Consider the following 23,216-nt stretch of genomic DNA (forward strand, 5'->3'; position numbering starts at 1 on the left):
AGCAAAAGTGTAAACTCCTTTCTGCCATGCTGCTGCCCAATCCTTGCTGCCTTTCCCCTCCTTGTGTTGGTCCTGGCAGTGACACATGGCATTGACAAGATGGGAGAGCACTGCATCTGCCTATGATAATAGCAAGAAATAAACAATAACATTAAAAATCACAGTGACCTACAATACAATTACAACACACCAAAAACAAAATTACCAGATCAAACAAATCACTCAAGAATAGAATAAGATACTGTAGCACACAGTAAAACAAATAATACGAAACAACTAAGGGAAATGTATCACAGAGCTAAACTAATACAAAATACTAAACCACAGCATAATAAAAATGTAAAAAGGCCTCCAAAAATAAAAAATGCTGAAAATATATTAAAGTAGGCACCAGGCAGGGACTCTATAGTTGAGAGACCACTGCTGAAAAGGCCCTGTATTTTGTAGCCACCCACCATTTGGCAGTAGCCTGTGGAGAAGTTTCTCAGCTGATGAAATCTCAGCATCAGTACTTCTGTCTTGCCTTAACTTATTGCCCACATTCCAGTCTTTTATCATAGCGAGACACTGATCTAACACTTCTATGCCTCATTTGGATTCAGTAAGTGTTGCCCCCGTACTGCTGACACTGCACTCCAAATCCCCAGATGGGGTCATACAAACCACTGAGTTTCTATGTATGGGGATAAGATAGAACCCTGTGAAACCCCAAAGCATACATGTGGATGTGTGCCCTCTGGTCAGGGGCAATCTGTGCATTGGGCAACGTGCAGTGGTACCTCAGGTACCACTCAGGTACTTAATTCGTTCCAGAGGTCCGTACTTAACCTGAAACTGTTCTTAACCTGAAGCACTTTAGCTCCCTGCTCCCACCGGTGAGCTGCTGCCAGCCCCACCAAGGCTTCTCCCATGCTGCCCCATTGCCCTCACCGCTGCCACCGCGCCCTAACTACTGCATTGTGGCAGCAGCACGGGCACAGCCAAAAGCGAAGGCACCATTGAGGTGAAGGGGCTGGCAGCAGTGTAGGGACAGGGAGCGGGGTGAGGACCCAGATCTGTGGGAGTTGTCATCCAGGGGGCAGGGTGACCTGGAGGTTAAATGTCTTGGGCCAGCCCTGCCTTTGGTAAACATAAGACCAGAGCACAATCTTGTGCTTCTGTGGTTATGTTATGCCTTCCAAGGGGGAGCCACCTGGCCCCCTCTCTAGCCGCTTTTCAACAGACAGTAGGAACCCAGTTTATATCTGTGGGCACAGGACACTATTCGTTGATTTTAACAACAGTGTTGTTATATTTTGAAGTGGATTTTGTTCCTCTAGCTCAAGGTTTCCCAAACTTGAGTCTCCAGTTGTTTTTGGACTACAACTCCCATCATTCCTAGCTAGCAGTACCAGTGGTTAGAGATGGTGGGAATTGTAGTCCAAAAACAGCTGGAGACCCAAGTTTGGGAAACCCTGCCCTAGCTGTTTGAAAGTGTTGGGTAATTATTATTTTTTATTGTTTACCGCTAGAAGATTTGGTTATTTTCTTTTAAATATAAAAGTGGTACATAAGGATTTTAGGGGGAATAAATACATTAATAACTACATAAAATGTGTAGTCTCGAAGTAATGAAGGCATTCGGCAGTTTTTGTAGTATGTTCATGTCTCTGGTAGTACAGAGGAAATGGTATGGCCCCGCATATCCACAGGAAGTAACATCTGCCCCCACAAATTCCATGTTACCAGGCAAACACCAGGCTCCCAACCCCTTGTTTTCCTCACAACACTATAACGGTGGAGGACAGCAGCATTCACAGGAGAGAAGTGATGAATGAGATGGAGGGCTTATCTCTTCTCCCACACGATTTCTTCCCTAAGCTCTCCCTCCTCCTTCACAGAAGATGGTGGGGGAAAGTTAAGTGTTCCCCACATTATCTGACAAGGACATGTTTAGGAGACACACACCTTTGCTTGTACATGCACACGGACAGGTAACACTGTCCCTTGCTTAGCTCCTGACACCTTAAGCAGTCCTGCAGCACTTATTTTGGCAGACTGATAATTTAAAAGATAATTCTCTTCCTTTTACACTTCATTTCTTTCTTCTCATACTGAAGAAAAAGAATGTGAGCAAACGTGTGGGAGGGAAATGTTTTATTCCTGTCAGACTTGGCAGAATCTCTTTATACAATCTAGTATTGCCACTGGGTATGAATATACAGTTTGCCTTGGTACCTGTGCATTGCGATACATTGATCAGCATTACCAATTGGTTTTTCTTTTGATTTTCTTTTAGATTTTTTGTGGCTTTTTGTCTGTATTCCAAGTTTATGCATATTATTAGGCCTGGGTAAAACTGCCCAGGATTCCAAATCACGAAAAGTCTCTTTGAGGGTTTATTTAAACTGCCTAGCTATTCTGCTAATTACTGCTGCTTCCAAAAGAAATAGACATCCTTCAGTGACGAGCCTTCACAAATAAGAGGCGAACATGGATGTCATTGCAGGATATTCTAACATGTATGACTAATGCTGCAAATGAAATATAAGCTGTCCATACAATATGACATTTTACTCAAGCACAAAACATTCTCTGTTTGCTAATTACAACTAGCAGGTTATTCGAATGCTGGTGTTTTTAATTAAGAGCTTATATACCAGACAATCTCTATGGATTAAAAATAAATGTTTTGGTCATTGGAAAGATAGGCACTGTCCTCTAGTGGAGAAAAGGTGCCGCAACAGCAACCTGGAAATGCCCAGCATTTTACTAATTAGAGAAATACAGCAGTGAGACCAAATGTTGTCATTGCTGATGCTATTGGCTGTCTTCAAGCAAACACCCTCTGATGCTCTAAGGTCCTCCTCACATTCTGTTCACTTTGAAACCAGGCTACATAATAAGAAAAGCTCCCATTTTAAATCACAGAGAAGCTTTTTGATTAAAGCCTCTGCCTGAATCCAATTAGCTGGAACAGAAAGTGCATCTTTATCATTGGAGTCTGCATAATCATGTTGTCTAGATTAGCCTGATTTTTCCCCAGTTTAAATAAATAAACTTGAGCAAGGAAAGAGTATGTTTATCTTTGAAATGTGTTTGTTGGTACTGCTAATTTTTTCAGGTAAAGTGTGATTATACTTTACAACATAAGGAAACCGGTTTTTATTATCCATCACTTACCCACTTACATCTTCAATATTTTATATTGGCTTCAGCACCGCATGGTCATTTATATATTGCTGAACTTGTTTAAAGATGTTGTTGGGGCATGAATTAGGAAGCACTCACTTATGGGCTTCTTATGGAGAAAGTTGAGATTTCAGACCATGATGCAGCAAATTATGGGGTAGGAGGGAAGAGGCAGAAAATATATCTTTGTTGCAACTGTAAAGTTAAGCTCTTTACAAGGCTGTAAACGTTGAGGTGCAATGATATTGCAGCTGCAAAAAGTGAAAGATGAGGTTGTTCATGGGAGTCATAATGTGCATAGTCATTGTCCAAATTGCATCATTTTTAGACCAGATGTTCAAAGTTTAGCTCAAAAATGTATTTGCAAAAGCAATAATTACTTAAGGCTCTCTATGAATTACCTGCCATTTAAAAATCTGAAGGAACCTCAAAGATTGGCTAAAGCATGAAGAAGTGAATCTTGCTAGAGTTGTTCTTAGATCTGGGGTTTATCTCCAGACCATTGGTTTTCAAATGGTGGGTCATATGGATCGTGGGTCATAACAGCAGCACTACCACCATGCAAATATATGATTAAAAGGGGGGGTTCCACATTTAATGCAAAAATATGGGAATACTGATCCCATTCCCACCCACACCCCACAATAAGATGATCCTTGATGGTTGCTTCCTATAATCCAGGGTAGATGAGCCCACGGCAGAGAGCTAGAAACACGAGTGTGAAACAATGGCTGAGGCTGCATTTTTTAATGGAATGCACACTTAACTGGCAGTAAACTCAATCTGCACTTACTAATACACACATATGGGGAAATAATATGATGAAAGATTGGCGCACATTACATCTCAATTTTTGTTATTAAAAACCCTCTGATGTCTGCAGTGTTTTTGTATCTCATCAACAAGTGGCATGATGCATGTGTGTGTGAGTTCCAGTGAAAGCAACAGATTCACTTTTGGGAGTACATATAGCCTTGTTAAATAAGAAACTTCTCTTCCCAAAGCAAGAACCAACACCCCCTATTCCTTGTGCTATTAGCTCAAAGTAACAAACAAGGACATCAGTAACAGCAGTAGTAGCTAGTCACAAAGATCCTGCCTGCATGACCCACCACTGACCTTCTCGATAGTTTATTGTCAAGCTCAGCCAGCCTGGAAAGTATAGATTATACAGCAGCCGCAGCCTCGGTATTAATTTATAGTGGAACACCTGGCATATTAATGGCCCTTGCTCAGCAGTAATCTGTACAATATTGCTGGGAGATGGTGCTTCTTTCCTAATTTATTTCCCAGGCGTAAATATTTCATATTTAACAGAAACTTTGAATTCCACGTTTAAAAATACACTTAAATATTTCATCCAGGAGGGGAAATCCCCATTAATTTAATGAGAAGAGAGTTCTTTTTCTGAGGTTTGTCTTTTTGACATTACCTCCTCCCCCTTCCTTGTTGATTCAGGAGATCCTTTTAAAAGATCACCATGCACACATTAATATGCACCTGTAAATGGTTGACGGAACCCTCTGAGTATGAAGTTCATCTCAGCAGGTTGCTTCATTCTGGCTGGAAAAGCTCAGCAGGCTTTCATGGCTCAGTACTCCCATGAGCATGAGGTTGGTGATTAAGGGGTAACTTGGCCTGCAGTCCAGCTAGCTCAGTCTGTACACTGATTAGATATCAACAGGTGAGCGATGCTGGGTGGAAAGAACTCAAAGGAAAAGTTGTGAGGCTGGTGGCATGGGACAACAGAAAGAGGCCTTCTTCCTTCCTTTTGAGGGATACTTGATTCCAAGATGCACTCCATCCGCTAAAAGTAATGCTCATGGTCATTGCAGCCATTGCACAGCAGCAAGTCAAGATTTGACATCAACTGATGATTCTGTAACAAATGCACATTTATGAAGCATGTCTATCCCATTCATCACGTTCACACTATATTTTTAGATGTTCACCTAAAATATCTAAAGTGAAGAAGTCATTGTAATATAACATCTAAAGATGGGTGAGTGTTTTGCAGAGTGGAAATGGCTTCTTTTCCCAAAAGATGTCAGTCAGCACTCAGGGCAACATATTTAACAAGTTTTTCAGCATTCCATACACCGGCACGTTATTGTTTTAGGTAGTCATGGTTATGCTGGTCTGAATTTTATGTGTGTGTGTGTACTTTGTATCATTTAGTTTACCTTTGGGACATTTTAGATCTAGCGCTTTTCTGATACCAGTAATCTTTTTCTGTTGTATATTGTGATGGTGCTGAAACTTAACACTTATGGATTTAGAAATACAAGTCCTTGGGAGCTCCCAGGACACACGCCAGCCCCACCCCCGCCTGCTCTCCACCTCCGGTGCCGGAGCATGAAGCTCCGCCGCTGCCCAAGAGGAAAGTGTTTTGGGGCCACATAACTGAAGCCAACCGAAGAGCATGTGCACTTCAAAAACCATAATGACACTTTATGTATCATGCTCTGTGGTTGGATTGTATGATACTAACAAGTGTTGGTTGCACAGAGGTATGGGGGAACAGAAAGAGGTAGGCTGAGGGCCACGTTAATTTAATGCAGCCTGCAGGATTCTTATCTGTAGTATGATAAATCACTTTCTAAGCGAAAACATTAATTGTACGATCCTTGGGTTCTGTGTATTGTAGAGGCATAGAGTATGAGTTCTGCAGCCATCCCATATTTGGAAAATCAATGCTTTGAAAGAAGACCATATACTTAATCTGTCTGTGGATAGCTGTCTGTGGATAATCTTAGTTCAAGGACTAAGATTAGCCTCTATTCTTTTGTAATTAGTAGATCTATATTCCGCACTAGATAACGTGCCTGTCAATAGTTTGACAATATTTGAGTAAAAATTGCTTCTCAAAAGTTACGAATGCTAAGGTCAGCTTTCAAGCTATGCTCTTTCAGGTTTGTATGGGGAAACATTACTTAGCTGCTGATAATAAAATAAATAATTTTCGCCAGTTTTGGAATAACATGTTTTCTTTATTAATTCTTTTCAACAGGCCATTCTGCTAATCTAACCTGCCGAGCGTTCTTTGGATACAGTGGAGAAGTCAGCCCTTTAATGTACTGGATGAAAGGCGAAAAGTTTATTGAAGATTTGGATGAAAGTCGGGTTTGGGAAAGTGATATTAGGTAAAGTGAGGAAATTGTATATATTTTGTCAAGACTAATCTGCAATTCTTTAGTGAATTAAGTGCTAGGTGAAGGATGCTATAGACATTTATTTTTAAAATGCACTAAAGCATCGCAGGCCTGCCTTTCCACATGGTGCACTCTGGGACTGGCATAAAAGATGTGTTCTTTTCCATGTACACAGTTATCTCTGAAAGCTCAAGTTCAACAATTTTCTTTTAAATGAAAAAATGCAGATTTTGAGGCTGTACAAAAGTATCTAGAAGAAGCTTCTATTATCTCCAGTTAGGCTAAATAATAGTATGTTAAGGTCTACCATATTTCAACACAAGCATACAAAGCTCAGCTCTCATATAGAATATTACATGAACAGTCAACATGTTGCATCTCTTATCTAAAGCTTTCCTAAAGATGTACACCTACATACTCTGAGGCCTTAAAAAAAATATCCCAGTGGTGGATTTTCACTGGTTTGTGGGTTTGGCGATTTTGAGTATGTTGAGAAGGAACCTGAACTGTTTGTATTCTTTTTCTTTGTTGAGCAGGGAGTATGAAATATTTTATTTGCTTTATTGCTTAAAATGGTAAAGGAAAACAAGGGATGGCAGGTTATCTTTACATGTTTTTTAAACCCAAAGTGCTTACATTCATCCTCTGTGAATTTATTTGCAATGAAAGAGGGGACACATTTGGGGTTGTATGTGTACCATGAGAGCAATGGAGAAACATCTAAAAATAAAATTTCTTTTAACATAGCGGTACCTTAGTTTACCAAGATGGGAAGCAAAAGAGAGTAAGTGCCACTGAATTCAATAGGACTTATTTCCATAGAGACATGTGCAGGATTGCACTCCTGGTGTCAGATCAATCAGATAATGCTTTTTTCAACACCTGCTTTATATACCATAATTTCAAGAAATCTTTCTAATATATGATTTAAAGAGCATGTAAACCTTTTACGAATAATTTGTGCACAACCCCTTGATATCTTATCAGGGTATGCTTAAAGATGTCAAATTAATTGCAGCTCTTATTAGTATCTGCAGAACCAAATGTCCTCATTAACAGTGAAGAAGAAAAAGGCATTATATAATTTAATTAAGATTGCATCAAACCATAACCAAATTTGAAACCAGGCTGCTTTCATTTCTGAGAAACATCACATCAGGATATCATCTTTCAATGCGATGTAGTGTAAACAACATTATATATGGGGGGAAAAACCAAACTGATTTTTCTTTCACAGAGTTCTTAAGGAACATCTCGGGGAACAGGAAGTTTCCATCTCATTAATTCTTGACTCAGTGGAAGAAGGAGACCTCGGAAATTACTCGTGTTATGTTGAAAATGGATATGGCCGCAGACTCGCTACCGTTATTCTACTTAAAAGGGGTGAATATTTTATTTTTTTATTCAAAAACAACAGAGATGGTTTACACTGTAAGAAGTTGATGTTTTGTATAGCTATCTCCCAATTTTTATTCCTTGGCTCCTTAGTCCTCTGTACACTGAGGGAGGGAAGTGTTAGTCATTTTCCCCCTTCAGTTAGAAAAGGTCATTTTAAAGAAAAAGAAAGAAAGCCATCATTAAAAATGGCTATCTGTCGAAGGAATGCAGTTAAATACACTTTTTAATAATGTTTATATAGAAAACACTTTTAACAACCGGTGAGTATGGGAACTAATAAAAATTTACTAGAACTAGCCTGGCAGGAAGCTATTGACACTAGAAGTTTAATCATTTTCTGTAAGAAATAAGTCTAAATAATTCAAAAAGGAAAAGGTTTGAAATATATCATGGGGAATAAACAAACAAAAGTTGGGAAACTTGCTCCTGATGAATTCCAACTCACAGAGGGTTTTCTGTTTGTTTGGTGGTCGTCTTAAATGCTGTATTTAAAACTTGCTGCATTTATGGGGGGGCAGGATTAAGGCTCTTCCATTCATGACCTACTAAAATTGGGGTACGGGGGCTGGGCACTCACATAGGACAATCTCCATCTAACCCCACAACTTTTGTAGCAGCAGTTGTCGGATCTATGACCACATAAAAAAACAACAGAGTGGGCCATTAATTTAATGCAGTTGTGCTTCTACCCAGATACGTTTACCAGTCTGTACCAACTAATTGTTGGAAGCATCTATGTGGAATGAGCTTTCTGTGTCCTTTTGGTCATTGTTCAATGTCCAATGGCAGTGGAGTTCATAGAACTCCCCTTCTCATCCACCATTCAGAAATGTTAGTCTTTTAGCATGGCATGCATTTCTGCAAAATTGCTGTCCTAGGGCACCAAGAGTCCACAGAGCCAATTTCACCCAGTCAGGCACACTTTTCCAGCATTCACAATGTAGCCAATGAAAGCATGCATATAGGCCATTTGCTGGAGGTTTCTGTGGCCACATGTCGCTCTAAGGTCAGAAATTAAAACAACTAACCTGGCCCTAGATTTAATATTTGCATGATGCTGTTCTATAAACAAGTTTGTGTTATTCACAACAATAACAGCTACTTCACATTGCAGCCAAAATAATAAAGTGCAATAGGTGTGTCAAATTCAGAAAGAAGATATCACAAAAATTCAATATTACTTGACAGCATTTCAATTATTTATTATTTATTAAATTTGTGTACTGCCCTATACCCATTGATCTCGGGGCAGTTCACAACAATGACATTGTAATAGCAACAATGGCTACCTAGCAAAGTATCAGTTAAGATTACTATTGCGCATGGTCTTTGAGGACATGATTTATCAGTAGTGCTGAGAAATTTTGCAAATAACAAAAAGTTAGAAATAGGAGAAGGGGTTTGGCAAGGAGAAATAGCAGAGGATTTGAATTGTTTGAGAAGTTACTTGATTGCATCTATAAGATTTGAAACGTACCTGATGCATGCATTCAACATACTTTGCATTTTGACAACTTTTTCAATAAAATGAGAAATTAGCCGTGACAGATAAAACCAAAATCAAGCAGTGTCTCAGAGTTCCTAGCTGGAAAAACTCTGCATAGTTAGCAGGCTCTTCTTTTTCACCATGGCAACCTTTTAAGTAAGATTTCCTTAGACCTACATCTTGGCTATTAAAAAAAAAATGTATTACAAATTAATGTGGGGGTTATCTGGTTCTGCAGCAGGCCAAATAAGTTACAGTTCTCATTTTACCAATTTAGTAATTGTTATTATTTGTTGACATTACAACATTGTAAAGGTATATCTCATATGGACAATTCTGTTCATTTAATATTCAGGAAAGGAATAGTGAAAGAGTGCAATATTTCCATTTTAGCAATAGGACTTTCCGTTCTCTCCCCCCTTGCCCAGCACGGCCTATGCATTCCCTAAATCTGCTCCAGAGGGTCAGGGCAACCCCTAGAACAGATTGGGGGAGTGCAGGAGACGAGAAAAGAAGGGTGTTTCATTGCACAAGCAGAAATCCTTGTGTGATGGAACTTTCATGTGACGTTATTTGGATGCAAGCCAGCGCCTCCATTTCTAATTCATGTATGTTTGCCATTTTAAATTTTAAATTAAAATGTTTGCCATTTTAAATTTCTAGCCGAGCTTTCAGCCAAAATCATGCCATTAACCTAACTCACAAATATGATAACAAAACATTAATATAATATGCAAACAATTTTTTTAAACAAGTTTTAATCATAACATGCAGTGAAGATATAAAATGGTGAAGGCTTAAAATCACAAAATGTTGAACGATCAAAAGCCCTATGAAAGAAAGAGTTTTTTAATCAGCTTTTTGCATGCTAAAGGTGCCTTAGCTGGACGAAACTCCTAGGGGGTAGAGTTCCAAGTAGAGGACACCACTCCTGAAAAAGGCCTGCTTCTGCTGCCCATCATTTTGACCTCTGATAGCAGCAAGATCCACAACAAAGCCATCTTCACAGCATGAATGAATGGTTTATGCATAGCACAACTTGTGGCTGTCTGCCAGTGTTCAGAAATGAAACCTAGCAGATGGAGGTGATACAACAACTCAGAATGGAAAACATCTACTCAGAAGCTGGAACTTCTTTGAGATCAGGGAGTGTTGTCTGAGAGTTGCTGGCCACAACCTGTTCTTGATGTACGTATATTTTTAGTTGCCTCACAGACAACTGAACATAAGCCTTCCAAAACAGGGGAGTCAGCACAGTAGATTTGAAAGCCACACTACGACAGAAGTTGTATCTACGCAAGGGATTTTCCTCAGAGTGGCTAAGGTGTGGCTGTGAATGTGCTTTATCAGGCAAGTGATTCCAACAGGAAGCCATAGACGCCTCCTCTTCCCCCGCCATTGCTCCAAAAGCCAGTGGGGGAAGAGCAGTGGGCGTGTGCACTGGCTGGAAAGTTTACCGACCCCTGGGCTAGACACCCAAGCAAGGGAAATAGCTAATCCCTACTATTTATTGCAAGGGCATAGGCATACTGCTTTATCTTCTATGTATTTCTCTCTCTCTTTTCAACTGTCTAAGCAAGTGGACATCTTACAGCAATTAATCCTGTATAGTAGACATACGCTGAATGAAGAACTAATTTCCTTATGTTTGTCCTGAACCGAGTGCCAGCCAGGTTCACTGGAGAGCTTTGCTCCCTTTTCCCAACCAAGTCCACCCAACTTCTCATCCAGCTAGCCGCACACAGGCCAATAAGCACAGTCCCCTTCTTTCTTTCACCTGCTTCCTATTTTTTAACCATCTGCTGATCCATAATAAGGCCAGCTGTTGTATACAACAATTTCTAGGTTCACTTAGAAGCCTTTTTAAAAAGGCCTTTGGAAGGACTTTGTGAAAATCCAAATTGCCATTATCCATCAGACTATCTTTGTGTAAAGATTTGTTGACACTTGCAAAGAAATCTAAAAGGTTAGCAAGGTAAGATGTCCATTTGAAGAAGTCACAATAATCCTTCTACAAACACACTTGTTTTATGTGTCTATCAATTCTAGGGGGTTTTTCAGTCTCTTTCCTAGTGTTAAGAGTTGTTGAGTTAAAGCAGTGTTGCACATACCAAAGGCTGCAAATATTTTGTGAAATGATTGGACAGGGGAAATGTTGATTCCATTCACTAATTTCATTGTTGTGAACAATTCTTTGCCGTTACAACCTGCACAAATTGTACTGGAGCATTGCACATGCTCATCAAACTCCAGCAGGTGCTGAAACTAATAACAAGCTCTCTATAAATGTATATATGGAGGGGATTGTGCTGTCCTGCAGCTTTATACTTTCATTAGATTTAAATGCAAGCCGGTAGGAAGGCTCATAGTGTTTAAATATAAAAGCTCTTAATAATGCAATCTAACATAATAATAAATGGAGAAGGGACATACTCATTCAGTGGCACACTGCTGAAATATGAGGCTTTCACTCATCATGGAGCCAACCTCCTGCAGTCTTATTTAATTACACTGCAACATTATTACAAAGTAGCCTCTAATTGTCTAATTACGTCTTCCATTTTTTTAAAAAAAACTTGGGTTTTTTTATGCATATAAAACTTCCAAGCTGACAAAGATGTAGGGGGCCTTTCACAAAGTTGTTTAGCATCTTATTTTGTTGTTTTGTACAAGGTTTATCTCATGGCTGTTTGTTACTACTCGTTAATGTCTTCCTTGACTTGGACTACTCACCCTTAACTTTTTGCATGCCCTGTGCCTCTCCTTTCAATATATGGTGTTAAACACTTCATGGCAATTCCCAACCTTTGCCTTCCTTTTTCAACTGAAACTAGCAATGTGGTGCATACACAAAATTCAAATGTTCTCCCTCCATTCATGTTCTTAACCTGCTTTTTCCATCCAGATCCTTGATAAAAGCTTCTTCTAACACTATTCCAATATTTTACCATGATTATGATGCCAGCTGAACAAATATGCTACTGCTTTCTGTTTCTTTGTAGCAAATGACAGTTTCTTGGCATCCATTGTCTCCTTCCACCATTTTGTTCTTCCCATCATGAAAGTTGCTCAACAACAGGACCACATTTTTTTATAATAAGGTTTCAGTTTTTAAGTATTGGTCTAGTCAAAACAAGTTATATGCTCCCAGGCCTCTTTCTAGACACCTGGAAGTGCAGTCTCTAACTGCCCTTATTTCTGGAGTAATTATGCTTATCTATCTATCTAGGCATGCTTATCTATTTATGGAGATATAATTTGAGGAAAACACCACAGTCATCTGTTAAATAGTATACTTATTGGCAATACTTATAGTCACACTATACTGAGTGGACCTTCTGAATTTATGTCCATAGGCTCCAACAGTAGGTTCCCATGTATCTTCTACTTTTCATAGTACACTGGTTCATTTTTATATAAAATGCTCTTATAAGAACATCTTAGCTAATCCATTAAGCAACCCTCTCATGCCACTAATGAAGTTGTAATATTTTGCCCAGGGCTATCCAGTACCTGAAAGCCATTTCTTTGTCTAAAGCTCTCTATTAAAAAAAAACCCTGTCGCTTTGGTAAAAATCCAGATATGAGGTTGAAGACCAATAGCAAATATATAATGGATGTTCTAAAGCTCACTCTGCCATTTGTAAAACTAGAAACAAACAACTTAGCGTCAATTAGTCTTAATGGTCCCATATGTCCAAACTTTAATGGATCACCAGAAATTTTGTCTCTGTGGATCTGTTTCAGTTTATTATTTTTTGGGTGAAATTTCTGGATAAATGTTCCCCCACTCCTCCTCAGCTTTGGTCCCAACAGTGATTCAGATACAGATGAAGATTCTTACTCCAGAATCTATCAAAACCTCTCAGAGGTTTTGTAATCAAACAGACTATACATTTTGTTAAATAAAATGGCTTATTCTTATCTTCAAGCTAAGCTTAGTAAATATGACAAAGTTATTAAGTGATGCTATATTCAGTTTGTGTCACATAAAAGATTTTCTTTCTTTCTTTCTTTCTTTCTTTCCTGCTTTTGCTTGCAAAAGATAACTTGATTTCTCCTCTGCCAACCACTCAGCTGGCATATGTGTGTGTGTGTGTGTAAGAGAGACAGACAGACAGATGTGGCTTAGCACCCTGTTCAGGTGTGCAAGAGAACTCTCTTGAAGGAACTCTCTGGTGCATTCAGAGCAAGCAGGATTTCTTTCCCTTCACATCAGCCAAGCAGCAAATCCTGCTAAGAAATGGAGCTTGCTTTCTTCCTTTTTGCCTCTTCCTTGCACTTTCTGAATCCTTTCTCTGTTGCCATTTGCTTCTCTCACTTTATTTCATAATTCTTTCTATCACAAACTGCTTCCCTGTTGCCTTTTCTTCTCTGCTGACACCTTCCACCTTCTCACACATTTCAAGTTCTTTTTTCCTCACACCTTTTCCTACTTTCTTTTACCTGCTATTATTGCCTTCCCTATAGACATTCACAGCCATTCCATCACACGTAACTGATCTGATCAGAAACAGCTAAAATTCCTTGTCTTCCCTCCTTCACACACTAAAATCTACTTCTGCAAGGAGCAGGGAAATGGAAGCAGGGACACTTGAGGCATTAGGAACTAACATTTCAGCATTCTGGGATATTTCTATTCCTGAAGAAGTCTAGAAAACCATAGAAATAGTCTTCAAAGTGACTAGAATGCTCCTGCTCTATTTAGAACTCCCTCAAGAGAGGTGTAGCTACTGTATAGGATCTGGGACATGTAAGAAATATGTACCTTATTGGGAAGAGACTTATACCTTTCACCTGTCACATTATTGCAGCCCTTCCGGAAATTGTTAGAATGGATTTTTCATCAGAATAACACATCCTAGTTCAGGCACCATGTGCAGTGCTCCTTTGGCCTGGGTAGCTTTAGCAAGTGTCCAGCATGGCAGTGACAGCTTTGTAGCAATCCACCTGAAGGTCCTGACACACTGGTTGAAAATTTGTGAGCTATAAAAATCAGGGATAGATGGCTTAGTCTTCTGTATTGTTTTCCTAAGTTAGCACTTGTAGGAATTTGCTTCACTCATTCACTCCATTCCTAAGAAAGTGTTCTTAATTCTGTTGTTGCACGACAGCACAAACTTATACATGTCTACTCAAAAGTAAGACCCACTGTGTTCAAAAGGGTTTACGCCCAAGTCACTTGTGTATAGGATTGTGCTGTAACTTGCTTTAAAGAGTATAAAAGGGTACACCAATATCTCAAGAAGGAAATTTGTCCTTACCATGGTAAAAAAAGAATGATCACTCATTTACTGTGTGATTAGACAGTAGTAATAGTAATAATTTCTTCAAATGTTAATCACGGTAGACTTTCCTAGGCTTGTTAAACTCCTGTTTTATTTTTCAGCTTAAATTACTAGGCTGTAATACTTCCTTAGATTCCAGATAAGGTATTTCCCCCATATTTTTTTTAAGGCAATGGTTAAGGGCAATAACAACTGTCAGGACCATGAAGATAGCTTTGCTCATACTTACTAAGCCTTGGTTCATACATGAAGCCCAGGCAATACTGAAGTATCATGGTGGATGACATGTGCATGTGTATTCTTGTCTCCATTTTGAGATAATTTGAGTGTGAACTGAATGCTGTATTTGAACATCCAAACACAGAGAAAAGTGATTCATGTGACATCCCACTTCTTTGAGGGAAGGGGGGAAATCACATGAAACTACTAAACCTATGAACCAAGGCTATGGGTGGGATTCAACTAATGGTTTCCTTCAGTGTAAGCCCTGCACAGGGACTTCCCTTTGCGCAATGATGCCCTCCCTCTTCCATGCACAAACACTGCACCACCCAAAACTGGCTTGTGGGGTCAGGACAGCCCACAGTGGGGAATTACTCTGTCATGCCAAAATGTTTGACCTGATAGAATGATCACCTTAGCTTGATGTTCAATTCCCCCCTATGTTTTTTCAGTTTATACTTCAGACCAATAACTGGGGGGTTCGCATTATTCAGCATACTTGTTTTATGAGGACAGTAATTTTTACCTGCAAAAAATACTGTGGTCTTGATGCCCTGTTCAGATGTTTGAATTCATATGGTGATGATGGACCTTCCTTCTTCAGATCTTCTCTGTGAACATGTGAGTGGTGGTTGGCAAGCTTGCTGGGGATAAGGCTAGCAGGTGCCAGCCCTGTGAACTTGCAATTCAACCAGTGGGTAGGCCTTAATGCTTTTGCTGCTGATAAAATCACTGGCAAAACTATAACCAGAATGAAAATACCAGACTGTTTTGCAAGTGCAGAGCTACAGCCAGCTTAAACTGCTGATCTCATGAGCTTCTTCAGTCATTAGGAATCAATTATGCCTTATATTTCACAAAGTGATTGTGAGGAATAGGACTTGAGTGGACAAAAAGCAGCAACTGTTTTATAGTAGCAGCTGTTTTATAGCAGCAACTGCAGATCTAAGAAATTCCAGATCTTTTCACTATAATAGAGCACAATTCTGCAAAATGGCTGATTTTTCTAAAGGTAGTACAAACACATGATGTGGTGGTAACGTACTTTATGTGTCAACATCTATTAATTGTTCCCAATGTTATGAGCAATTAGAATATTGTAATAGAAACAATAGTCTACTGCCTTAAAACTTCAGACTACAAAGCTTTATTTATTTCACAAAATGTATATACTACTTGATTGTAGAAAACGACCTCAAAGTGGTTTATACATGATACCATGTGTTGAATTTTTAGAAAAACAAATTCCTTTTTGCAAATTATTCATAGTTAATGCTGGTTAAGAAAGATAATTCTACTCCATTTTCCAGATGAGAATTGAGAGAAAACACATTCATAGAATCATAGAATTGTAGAGTTGGAAGGGACCCCAAGTGTCGTCTATTCCAACCCCCTGCAGCAATAATAATAATAATGATGATGATGATGATGATGTTTAGTCATGTCCGACTCTTCATGACCCCATGGACCAGAGCACGCCAGGCACTTCTGTCCTCCACTGCCTTCCGCAGTTTGATCAAACTCATGCTGGAAGCTTCAAGAACACCATCCAACCATCTCATCCTCTGTCGTCGCCTTCTCCTTGTGCCCTCCATCTTTCCCAGCATCAGGGTTTTTTCCAGGGAGTCTTCTCTTCTCATGCGGTGGCCAAAGTATTGGAGCCTCAGCTTCACGATCTGTCCTTCCAGTGAGCAATCAGGGCTGATTTCCTTCAGAATGGATACGTTTGATCTTCTTGCAGTCCATGGGACTCTCAAGAGTCTCCTCCAGCACCATAATTCAAAAGCATCAATTCTTCGGCGATCAGCCGAATAATAATAATAATAATAATTTATTTATAACCCACCCATCTGGCTGGGTTTGCCCAGCCACTCTGGGTGGCTTTCAACAAAATATTAAAATACAATAGTGTGTCAAACATTAAAAGCCTCCCTAAACAGGGCTGCCTTCAGATGTCTTCTAAAAGTCTGGTAGTTGTTGTTCTCTTTGACATCTGGTGGGAGGGCGTTCCACAGGGCGGGTGCCACTACCGAGAAGGCCCTCTGCCTGGTTCCCTGTAACTTGACTTCTCGCAGTGAGAGAACCGCCAGAAAGCCTTCAGTGCTGGATCTCAGTGTCCGGGCTGAACAATGGGGGTGGAGACACTCCTTCAGGTATACTGGACTGAGGCCGTTTAGGGCTTTAAAGGTCAGCACCAACACTTTGAAATGTGCCTGAAAAAGTACTGGGAGCCTGCAATGCAGGAATCCCAACTAAAGCATCTATAACAGACGGCCATTGCTCTGCTTCAAAACCTCCATGGAAGGAGAGTCCACCACCATCCGAGAGAATCCATTCCACCGCCAAACAGCTCCTACTTAGAAAATTCTTCCTGCTGTTTAGTCAGAATCTCCTTTCTTGTAATTTGAAGCTTGGTTGGTGACTGGTGTTTTCAGCAGACCATTTTGGGTTTTTTTTAATAAATATTTATTAGAGTTTTCAATTTTATACAAACAAAAAAGAAAAAGAAAAAAAAATATTAAAAACAAATCAATTTCAATACCAATTTTCAATAACATATTTCCTTGACTTCCTCATACCTCCCCTTCTTGTTTTCTAGTTCAAATTGTTTATCCAGCAAATCCTAATCTCTTAACATTCCATTTAACTAACACCTTATTTTCCAATCAACTTCTTAAATTTTGTAACTTAAACAATATTTATACCAATTCTTTTTACCATAACAGCTAGAGACCACATAAATTCAATCCAGCATCTTTCAAAGTTCATTAATTTTGCAATGTTTCTGTAAATAGTCCTTAAATTTCTTCCAATCTTCTTCTGCCGACTCTTCTCCCTGGTCGCGGATTCTGCCAGTCATTTCTCAGCAGACCATTTTGAGGTTGGGATTTGAGACTGTCCCTACAGCAGCTCATCAGGACAGCCAACCACCATTCAGCACTGCAGCTCCTGATAAAGTGAGGCAATCATGGAGAGGCTGCAGTGCAATATAAAGTAGTGCTTGGCTGAAGGCCCTCATGCTTTGTAGTACTGTTATTTTCTTGAGATCAACTCCCATGCTTGTTCTTCTCACCATCACTGTGTTCAAAATACTCATGACTAGAACTGAGATGAGTTTCTAGATTGCTAGAACTGGGTTTCCACTTTCATGTCAAAATTTGCATGTTTAATGAAGGAAGGCAAAGGCTGAGCAAACTGCATGAAAATTTAAAAAATGTGTTTCTCTGTTTTTAATCCAATCACTATTTAGATAGAGCTATGCAAATGGTCCCAATGGCTGCAGGGAACTGTAGTTTAGGGACCAGGGTAACTCTGTAAAATAGATACAATTTTAAGTGAGGTGTGTGAGGGAAGAGATAATTACATACTTGGGAACTTTAGTCATATTTTTGCAGTCTAGTGTTTAATACAAAAGCAACTTTGCATGTGATAAGTAGGGGATATAAAGACTCTCAAAAACTCAATCAGTAGTGGGTGGAAGCTTCTGAGAGCACTCTTCCATTTGTTTACTTCTCTGTGCAAGTGCAGTTAATGATAAGTAAATTACCTCTGTGACACTACTGAGAAGTTTATCAAAAATTAAAACCAGGTGCAGATCAAAGATATCCCAGAAGTACATCTGATAATTACGGTAGGATTAGTGTAAAATGAATGCATTTATTACCCATGATATCATTCAATATGTCTAGAGAATAGAGGTACTTTATTTTAATTAGCTGTTTCTTTCACTGGGTTCTGTGGTCAAACTATCTTGATAAGAAAACAAGTGTAGCAATTGGTCAGAAAGCTTGTAGCAAATCTTGTTTCAAATTGAAGCAATTTATTTCTTTAAAAAATCTACAACTGAAAAGCAATCAATGGACTTTTCCATTAGAGTAGATCCAGGCTTGTGCTACCGCAAGACTATTGTTAATTGCCTGTAACTAATGATTGCTTTGCCCTCAAATGTAACTCTTCAGCACTCATTCATTTGTTGTGTTTAACAGAATGCCATTTCCCCAAGGAAATGCCTGGTAATTTTCCTCTGCAGTTTTCAGAGCTCTCTCAGTCCTTAAACAGGGCAAGGCCTGTAATTTAATGTCATAACACAAAGTCTAAACAGATATGAATGGTGTGCACTTCTTGTTTCTTTATTCCCTCCTTCCCCTTGTAGTGGGAAATTATTATTTTTTTTAAAAAAAAAAATCTATCACTTCCAGGACTTTCAAATAAAGTAATAATACTTGCAGCTGCTGCAGCCCTGTAACAAAACAGTCATACCTTGGATCCTGAATGCCCTGGAACTCGGATGTTTTGGCTCCTGAACGCTGCAATCCCAGAAGTGATTGTTCTGGTTTACGAACGTTCTTTTGGAACCCAAATGTCCAACGGGGCTTCCACGGCTTCCAATTGGCTGCAGGAGCTTCCTGTAGCCAATCAGAAGCCGTGGTTTGGTTTTTGAACATTTTGGAAGTCGAACGGACTTCCAGAACGGCTTCTGTTTGACGTCCAAGGTATGACTGTAATGCAAAATGTAGCAGCCCTGTAACAACAAGGCAAAATGTAGCATAAGGCAAGAGTTCATTGACAATACTGGATATGTCAAGCTACGCTGGCTTACATTTTGTAAAGTCATGTGACCACAGCCTTCCAACTGTACTGATTTAATCAGGTAAGTTCCAAATATTTTTGGGTGGTGAGAGTCATAGGACTGTTTTGGATTGGATACATGTACCAACTAGTGGATTTTGTGTTGGACACATGCCATGCTAGAAGTAATGTAGGACCATGGGATGTTACATTGCTTCTGGAATGAAAAGCATTTGGTGCAATTAGTAAGGTCAATAGAGAATATTCTCAGTTTCTCCAGATTGATTCTGGCTTAGCAAGCAATGTGTGAGAAGTGGAGGGATTGAGTGCAATCTAGAGTAAAATTAAGCAAACTTACATCCTGTTGATTTCAGTGGGACCTAAGTGTACTTTCATCAGAACTGAAGCAAATATATGATAGGGTTTTTTTATAGTTTTAACTGTTAAAAGTGCATGAAAGTGTTCTTCAAATGAGGCATCCTATGGTCCCTAATGAGATGCCTTTAGTAGCATAAGCTTTCAGTAACATACACAATAATTCTTTTTTTAAAAAGAACTTCATGATTTTTTTCTGTTTGATCTTGTAATAATTGTAATCTAGTTTCTCTATACTAGTATTTTACCCTTGTCTTAATGTATCATCATTACAGCAGGCATATAAATGGTGTATTTTGCACCTAGCAACCTGGCACATTAAATCCCCATCTTCTGGTTACCACTGAACGGCTGCATCACATGTGGCAGGAAAAGATAAACAGCAATGTAGTAAGCCAGTGCTGTATAATTTCCATTTCCATTTATTTTCTAAGCCATTTTATTACTATTCTAATGAAACTGTTGTGGGTTTATTTATTTGAGGAAAACAAACATCTTTTCCCTATAGATAAGAAATATTCCAAATATGTGGAACCAACACTCCTGATCTTAAAACTGTAGAATATAAAGGAGGTTACATTACCATTCTTAAGAGAACGGTGTGTTAAATAAATCCTTTTTTAAAAAAAGCAAAAAAGCAAAAATAATATTTAATTACATTTTATTGTCTTCTAGAGAACACTGAGGCTTTTATAGCAGTTGCATGCATCTCAGTAATAAAAGCATAAACATACCTAGGCAGTGGAAAGAACTATTATTGCTTATGTTTTCCCCCCTCTAGCTTTTGTATTTCTATAATTGAAATATATGATATTGAATTGTTATAGCAGCAAATACTAAACAAAAACCACGACAATATAGCACACATGACAATGGGATAAAATTCCCTGTCAAAAATTTCCAAGGGGCAGTTGTGTCAGTTGGTTCTATCACAAACAACAAGGAGTCTTGTGACACCTTAAAGACTACCACATTTATAATATAATACGTTTTCATGAACTAGCGTACTCTTGATGATCCAGGCTCTTGAGTTTTGTTTTGTTTTAAACCTAACTGATAAATAGTGAATAGTCATCATGCCATCACTGGGTATAATAGTAGGTACACATACCCTCTGATAATGGAACTCAGGCTCACTTCACTTATTCATGGTCATGCCAATAAACTTCCAGGTCAGGCCCTAGATATGTATAACAGAATGTTGCAGCCCAACATATTGTGGGTAAGTACTTAGCTTCACAGTTGCCTTCCTCATAGGGTTATTGTGATGATGAAATATGGAGCATACCATGCAGGGCACCTTAAGCTCCTTGAGGGAGAGGCAGGATGTAGATAAATATAATAGTTGTTGTTTTTTGCAAAAATCACTAATCTGTAGTGCATGCACAACAAAGTCCTTTAATTCTGCATTCTCTTTTCCCTTTTCATCTGTCAAACAGTATTTTAAAGCTTTTTTTTATGTTGAGCCACAGCCATTTTTCTAGGCTGAAAGATAGAAATATTACAAGCAATAATGTATTTCAATTTTTTATTTTTTAGAATGACAGACTATTCTTCATCTCTAATTTCAATACAGCTTGTGAAACAATACAACAGCCTTATGACATTTAGCAATGCTTCTCTTCATTTTACCACCCCTCATTTCCTGTCTTAACAGCAGCAGGAATAATAGTATGGTCACTCGTATGCAACTGCTTGGTAATTGTGAGGGCAATGGGCAATGATGACTTTAACACTTGCAGTTATTATCCGATAAGTGATATTACCAAGGAGATTACTGTTGACAGACAGTATGATTACATTTGTCTTGAGTTGTGTGGATTTTTTTTTTCATCCTTGAAAACTAACCTACATGACAGTGATCTCAATCCATCATGCAATCTCCAGTGGTACAACATAACACAAGAAAGTGGTCACGTTCCAGCTCTGAATGTCAGAAATGACAAATTGGGGTGATTTGCAACATCTAAGAGAGAGAGAAAAAAGGCAAACCTGTTTATGGAGAGTTGAGAAGGGAAGATGAATTGCATATCAACAGGGAATGGTGTCAGAGATATTAAAACACAACCGATCCATGAGACACTGGAAGACATGAAATAATTTGTCTTCACATATTTAAATTTTGAAAAAAAGTATATATTTAGCTTCATCCTACATGACTGACAAAAACTCCTTGAACAATGCAACCGCATATGTAAACAGTTGTGCATATCATACGACTGTTGTGTACAACAAAAAGATAACCATGGTTGTTGCTTCCTGTAAAAAATGGTGTTATACCTGTGACAAACTAGTAAAACACATGCTCTTTCTACAGACAGAATATCTAAATATCATGTATTTTTGAACTGTTGACAGCATTTTCTGCCCCCACAACATGATAATAAATGGCTGCTTTTAGTTCAGAATGTGGTGGTTATTAAGTTTTATAATTCTTTGCAGAGCTGATGTATACAGTTGAGCTTGCTGGCGGGCTTGGTGCTATTCTGCTGCTACTTGTTTGTTTAGTGACTATCTACAAGTGCTACAAGATTGAGATTATGCTATTCTACAGGAATCATTTTGGTGCTGAAGAACTAGATGGAGGTAAGCAAGCAAGCCTCTCCATATACCCTTTTTTTATATATATAAAAAAATCCATGGAATTTTAATTTGAAACAAAGTTAAAATAAAGGCAACAAAAAGGAAGAACGCAGTCAAAGCACAAGATCACCAAAGAACAGCGAAAAGAAGACTCGCTGATTCCAATCCTTCGTATATAATAGGTAAGCCTATAAAACAGCTAGAGCAAAACATGCTAAAGGGAACAACTGAGGGAATCAGGATGTGTAAATGATGCAGACAAGTCATTGGGCCTCTCCAAACTGATGTTTTATTGCAGGTGTATTCTGCAACATATTATTGGCACACTAACAGTGCATTGGTGGTGCATTTATTATTAGTTGTTCTGTAACGTTTCCCCAATGCTACTACCACCTTGTTGCTGTCCAGAATAGCTATGACGCAACAAAGGTGGGAAAAGAAGAAATCCCCCAGAAAATTTGCAGTTACAGAGTTTCAGCAGAAAATTACAGTATATGCACTGACTAGAAATGAAGCAGTAAGACGATTCCAAAACTTTTGCAGGAGCAAGTAGTCTTGAAAGCAGGATCACGTATGGCCACCTTGATAGAATCATGAACACAATTAATCAGGAATGCTCAATAAAAAGGATATCTAGAGGGGGCCATGGTCAGAAGAAAATATGCCTATGCATATGTAATTCAGCACTGTTGTTTGACCAGGAATCTGACCTGTTCATGACCAGGAATATTTCTATATATGTCCTCTTGTTCAGTGGGGCTTACATTCAACTATGAATGTTTCAAATTACAATATAAGTGCTATATTAAAATACAGGGGGTGGGGGGGAGTTACTAAAATGTTACTATTCTACAACAATACCATTGCAGATCAGATCAAGAAATTTAAGAAACACTTTAAACCACACATGTGTACTTCTGTCAGTGTCTCATAGGAGTGTGTCCTAAACAGATCCGTCTAAATCTAGATCAG

General features: G+C 38.8%; 1 protein-coding gene and 1 long non-coding RNA gene across 5 annotated transcripts in view; one reads left to right on the top strand and one right to left on the bottom strand.

The window, feature by feature from the left end:
* IL1RAPL1 (interleukin 1 receptor accessory protein like 1) overlaps nt 1–23,216 on the top strand; it is a 636,262-nt gene that overhangs the window by 596,651 nt on the left and 16,395 nt on the right. For 3 of the 4 annotated variants that reach the window (XM_083612313.1, XM_083612315.1, XM_083612314.1), the window contains exons 7-9: nt 6,182–6,314; nt 7,561–7,706; nt 22,104–22,247. In XM_083612313.1, the coding sequence (XP_083468439.1) occupies nt 6,182–6,314; nt 7,561–7,706; nt 22,104–22,247 (423 nt within the window). The remainder of the gene's footprint in view (nt 1–6,181; nt 6,315–7,560; nt 7,707–22,103; nt 22,248–23,216) is intronic. The other variant, XM_083612316.1, reaches the window with a different exon arrangement.
* Nucleotides 21,176–23,216, bottom strand: part of LOC310762011 — a 104,327-nt gene continuing 102,286 nt past the window's right edge. Inside the window, exon 7 of the long non-coding RNA XR_014547775.1 lies at nt 21,176–21,627. This is a non-coding gene — a long non-coding RNA (uncharacterized lncRNA). The remainder of the gene's footprint in view (nt 21,628–23,216) is intronic.

This window comes from Podarcis filfolensis (assembly GCF_964270895.1).
Source record: "Podarcis filfolensis genome assembly, chromosome: 4".
In the NCBI taxonomy this organism is placed as follows: domain Eukaryota; kingdom Metazoa; phylum Chordata; class Lepidosauria; order Squamata; family Lacertidae; genus Podarcis; species Podarcis filfolensis.